Source organism: Tupaia chinensis, unplaced genomic scaffold (assembly GCF_000334495.1).
Source record: "Tupaia chinensis unplaced genomic scaffold, TupChi_1.0 Scaffold000361_2, whole genome shotgun sequence".
Classification (NCBI taxonomy): domain Eukaryota; kingdom Metazoa; phylum Chordata; class Mammalia; order Scandentia; family Tupaiidae; genus Tupaia; species Tupaia belangeri.
This window is the reverse complement of record NW_006159858.1, coordinates 3,004,221-3,008,180: the sequence shown is the minus strand read 5'-3', so window position 1 is coordinate 3,008,180 and position 3,960 is coordinate 3,004,221. Positions and strand designations below refer to the sequence as shown.

Genomic DNA, 3,960 nt, shown 5'->3' with positions numbered 1-3,960 from the left:
GCGCACATGCCCTATAGCGAAAAACTCTCCAAAGAAAAAAAGATTAAAAAAAAAAAAAAAAGACTTTTTTGTAAACAGATTACTTTAGTTAGTTGTTTTTAAACTTTTATGGCCCTAAAAAAGTTACTCAGTTTTATTACTGGTATTACATATGCTTGATCCTGAGACCAGCAGGTGGCATGGTGGTTAAGGCAGTGGACACTCTCAAATGGCTGACCATGGTTTGAATACCAGACCTGGTGACTTGCTTTCTCACTTTCCCTCTCTTTCTCTCTGTGTCTTTTAAAAAAAAGAAAAATATATATGCTTGGGTCTTATCCTATATTGTTGTTTTAAAAAGAAAATACTGGGGACAGCAAGTGACATTGTGGTTGGGGCTCTGGACTCCCCTGTGGCTGGCCATGGTTTGAGTACTAGACCTGACAGTTTGCTTTCTCATTCTCTCTCTCTCTCGTTTTCCCTCTCTCTCTCTCTGATGAGTGCAGGTGCCCTATAACAAATAAAATAATAATAATAATATATTAAATAATAAATTTTTAGAAAAAGAAGATATTGGGTCATGACTCATTTTTGCATAGAAAAATACATTGTGGGGACCAGCAGGTGGCATCGTGATGAAGGTGCTGGACACTCCCATGTGGCCAACCAAGGTTCGAGTCCCAGACCTGGTGGCTTGCTTTCTCACGTTCCCTCTCTCTCGCTTTCTGTGTCTCTCTCTGGTCAAATTAAAATAAATGAATGAACAAATAAAATTAAATAAATAATTCTTAAAAAAAAAAGAAAAGAAAAATACATTGTGACTTTCCCAGTGACCTAATACTATCAAATAAAGAATTTCTTATGTCTTGTAGTGATATTATATTTACTTTTCATATAAGACAAATATCTGGAACTACTAAGAACTGACTTTTTATTCTGTCCACTTTTAGAGTAACTTGGTAGAAGAATATTTCGAAGCTCACAGCAGTTCAAAAGTTTTAACCTCTGATAGAACACTACAGAAGCTAAAGAGAGCTAAATTGGATCAGGTATGTTACAAGGAATGTTACTACTAAATTGTCTTATTGTGATCTGAAAGATCTATTATATAACAACAAATATAAAGAGTAAGTGTACTAGGACCAGCAGGTGGCGTGGTGGTTAAGGCACTGAACACCCACATGGGTGACCATGGTCCGGGTGCCTGGTTCTGATTACGTGGTTTCTCACTTTCTCTCTCTGTCTCTCTCTGGTGAGTGCACATGCTCTATAGAAAATTTAAAAATAATTATGATAACAATAAATAAAATTAAATAATTATTTTATTTAAAATTATTTTATTTTATTATTTTAAAATTTTGTTATAGGGCACATATGCTTATGAGAGACAGATAGGGAGAGAGGGAAAGTGAGAAAGCAAGCCATTAGGTCTGAGACTTGAACCTTGGTCAGCCGTGTGGGAGTCCAGCCTTAACCAGCATGGCAGCTGTTAGGCCCTTAAATAATTCTTTTTGAAAAAAGACTTAAGTGTACACAAGTTGAATTATTGTCATGATCATGTGAAATACAATATTGTATCACTGTTACATATTCATCTTTAAAAAGTGGTTAATATAATAATTCACTGAATTAGAACTCTGTTTAAGATACTATAATTATGCTTTTCTCCCCTCATCTCTTCAGGATCTATAGTGATACCAGGGTCATAGTTCCTTAATGTTCACATAACATTAGTCTCTCTTATTCATTTCACCCATGTATTCATTGACCTCCACACTGGTCATGAAACAAAGACCTGACTTTCCCTCAGTTATACTTTGTAAAAAAATAAGATACTCTGCTTGGGGACTAGCAGATGTCATAATGGTTACGTCGCTGGACTCCCACATAGTTGACCACAGTTCGAGTCCTGGACCTGGCAGATTGAAACTCACCCCAAGCACGTGTGCGTGTGTGCCCGAGATCCTCAGAGGAGAATGGAGCAAAAGGGATTGTGGCTTGGCTCTATCCCCTTGGAGGTGGTTTCTTGCTTTCTGTCTCTGGCAATTACTAGTGCCCTATAGTAATGCTCGATGATATGGAAAACCTGCCCAATACAGTAAGATAACAAGGTTACTATGTACAGAAAATGCCACACATTTTACACTTGTTAGAGTTCTAATTAATACACTTATTTCTGTAAGAGACAAACCTTCTGAGAAAATTTCTTAGAAGAAACTGGTATTGGGGAACCAGCAGGTGGCATGGTGGTTAACGTGCTGGACACTCCCACATGGCTGACCACGGTTTGAGTCCTGGACCTAGTGGCTTGCTTTCTCACTTTCCCTCTCTCTCTCTCTCTCACACTCTGTGTGTGTGTGCATGTGCATGTGTGCATGTCTCTCTCTCTGGATGAAATTAAAATAAATGAATGAATAAGTAAAAACTTTCAAAAAATAAAAAAAGTATAAAAAAGAAGAAGAAACTGGTATTGATAAGCTAAGTTATAGAGAGATTGTAACTGGCTCAAAAACTATCGAGATTTTATTATACTCTGCATTAGGTTTTTAAAAGTCTATCTGAATTTGTTTTTAAAGCTGAGAAGCAGGTTTAATCATCTCCTTATAGTAGCAGTCTTTTTAGAAAGTTAAAGCCTTAGGGCCAGTGGGTGGTGTGGAGCTTAAGATGCTAGATCCTGCATGGCCAACTGTGTGGTTCAAGGCCTGGACCCAGTGGCTTGGAAATCATGTTTGGTGCGTGTGCCTGTGTGCTCAAGAAGAGAAGAGAAGAGATGAGAAGGAGGGGGAAAGAAAAATTAAAACCTTATATGAGGACCTTTCATGAAGTTTATGGAAAATGCAGCCCCCATTCAGGTTGGCCACACTGCAGTCCCTTTTCCATTTTTTTTTCCATAGGCACACACACACATGCACACAGCATTTTTATTTTTATTTTTTTGGTTTGTTTGTTTGAGAGATATTTACTATAGGGTGCATGTGCTCACCAGAGAGACAGAAAGCAAGAAATCACCCCTCAGGGAGATGGTAATGCCCCAATCCCTTCTCCATCCTCCTCTGAGAATTTTAGGCATGCATGCACACACACCTGGCATGAGATTCAAGTCGCCAGATCCAAGACATAAACTGCAATCGAACACATGGGAGTCCAGCACCTTGACCACTATGCCACCTGCTGACCCTCACAGGGCATGTTTTTCAAGTTGCTGGCCTGGGACTTGAACCTTGCAGTCAATGTATAGGATCTAGTCACCTTAACCACCATACCACCAGCTGACCCACCAATTCTTTACTGTTATTACATACTTGTACAAAAAAGAATGTTAAAAACTTTAAGAAAATGAATATTTACATCTTAATTAAAGTAATAAGTGTCTTCAGTTGAAACAGTTATTGTCAAGTTAAAATGGTATTTCCACTCATAGTCTCTAATAAATTCAATTTCTATGGAAGCAGTTTTAATTTTGACTTAGGTGGTTTGAGTGATTTTCTTCCCTCCTCCATTTTTTTTTTAAAGCAAACTTTGCGTAACTTATTGAGCAAGGTTTCTCCTTCCTTTTCTACTGAACTGAAACGACTAAATCAACAATATGAAAAACTATTTCATAAATGGATGCTGCAGTTACAGTAAGTATTATATTATCACAAACCTTTGAAAAATAATAATGTGTAAATCTTTATGTTAAAGCAAAGTAATTTAATATTTAATTCTTTTATAAAGAACTTGATATATTTACTTATATATGAAAATAAATTTTAAAGTGGTTTTCCATTTATGACTGAAATATAGAAATGTTATTTTAGTATGTGACTCCTCAGAAATTCTAGTTCATATGGGATCAGCAGTTGGCGTAATGGCTATGTCACTGGACTCCCATGTAGTCGACTGCGGTTTGAGTCCCAGACCTGGTGGCTTAAACTCACGCCGGGCCTGTTTGTGTGCGTGCCCAAGATCCCGAGAGGAGAATGGAGGAGAAGGGATTGC

At 37.6% G+C, this 3,960-nt stretch overlaps 1 protein-coding gene across 4 annotated transcripts in view; it reads left to right on the top strand.

Moving 5' to 3' along the window:
• ORC2 (origin recognition complex subunit 2) overlaps window positions 1-3,960 on the top strand; it is a 51,059-nt gene that overhangs the window by 31,505 nt on the left and 15,594 nt on the right. For all 4 annotated transcript variants that reach the window (XM_027773635.1, XM_027773634.1, XM_027773632.1 and 1 more), the window contains exons 10-11: window positions 930-1,028; window positions 3,493-3,602. In XM_027773635.1, the coding sequence (XP_027629436.1) occupies window positions 930-1,028; window positions 3,493-3,602 (209 nt within the window). The remainder of the gene's footprint in view (window positions 1-929; window positions 1,029-3,492; window positions 3,603-3,960) is intronic.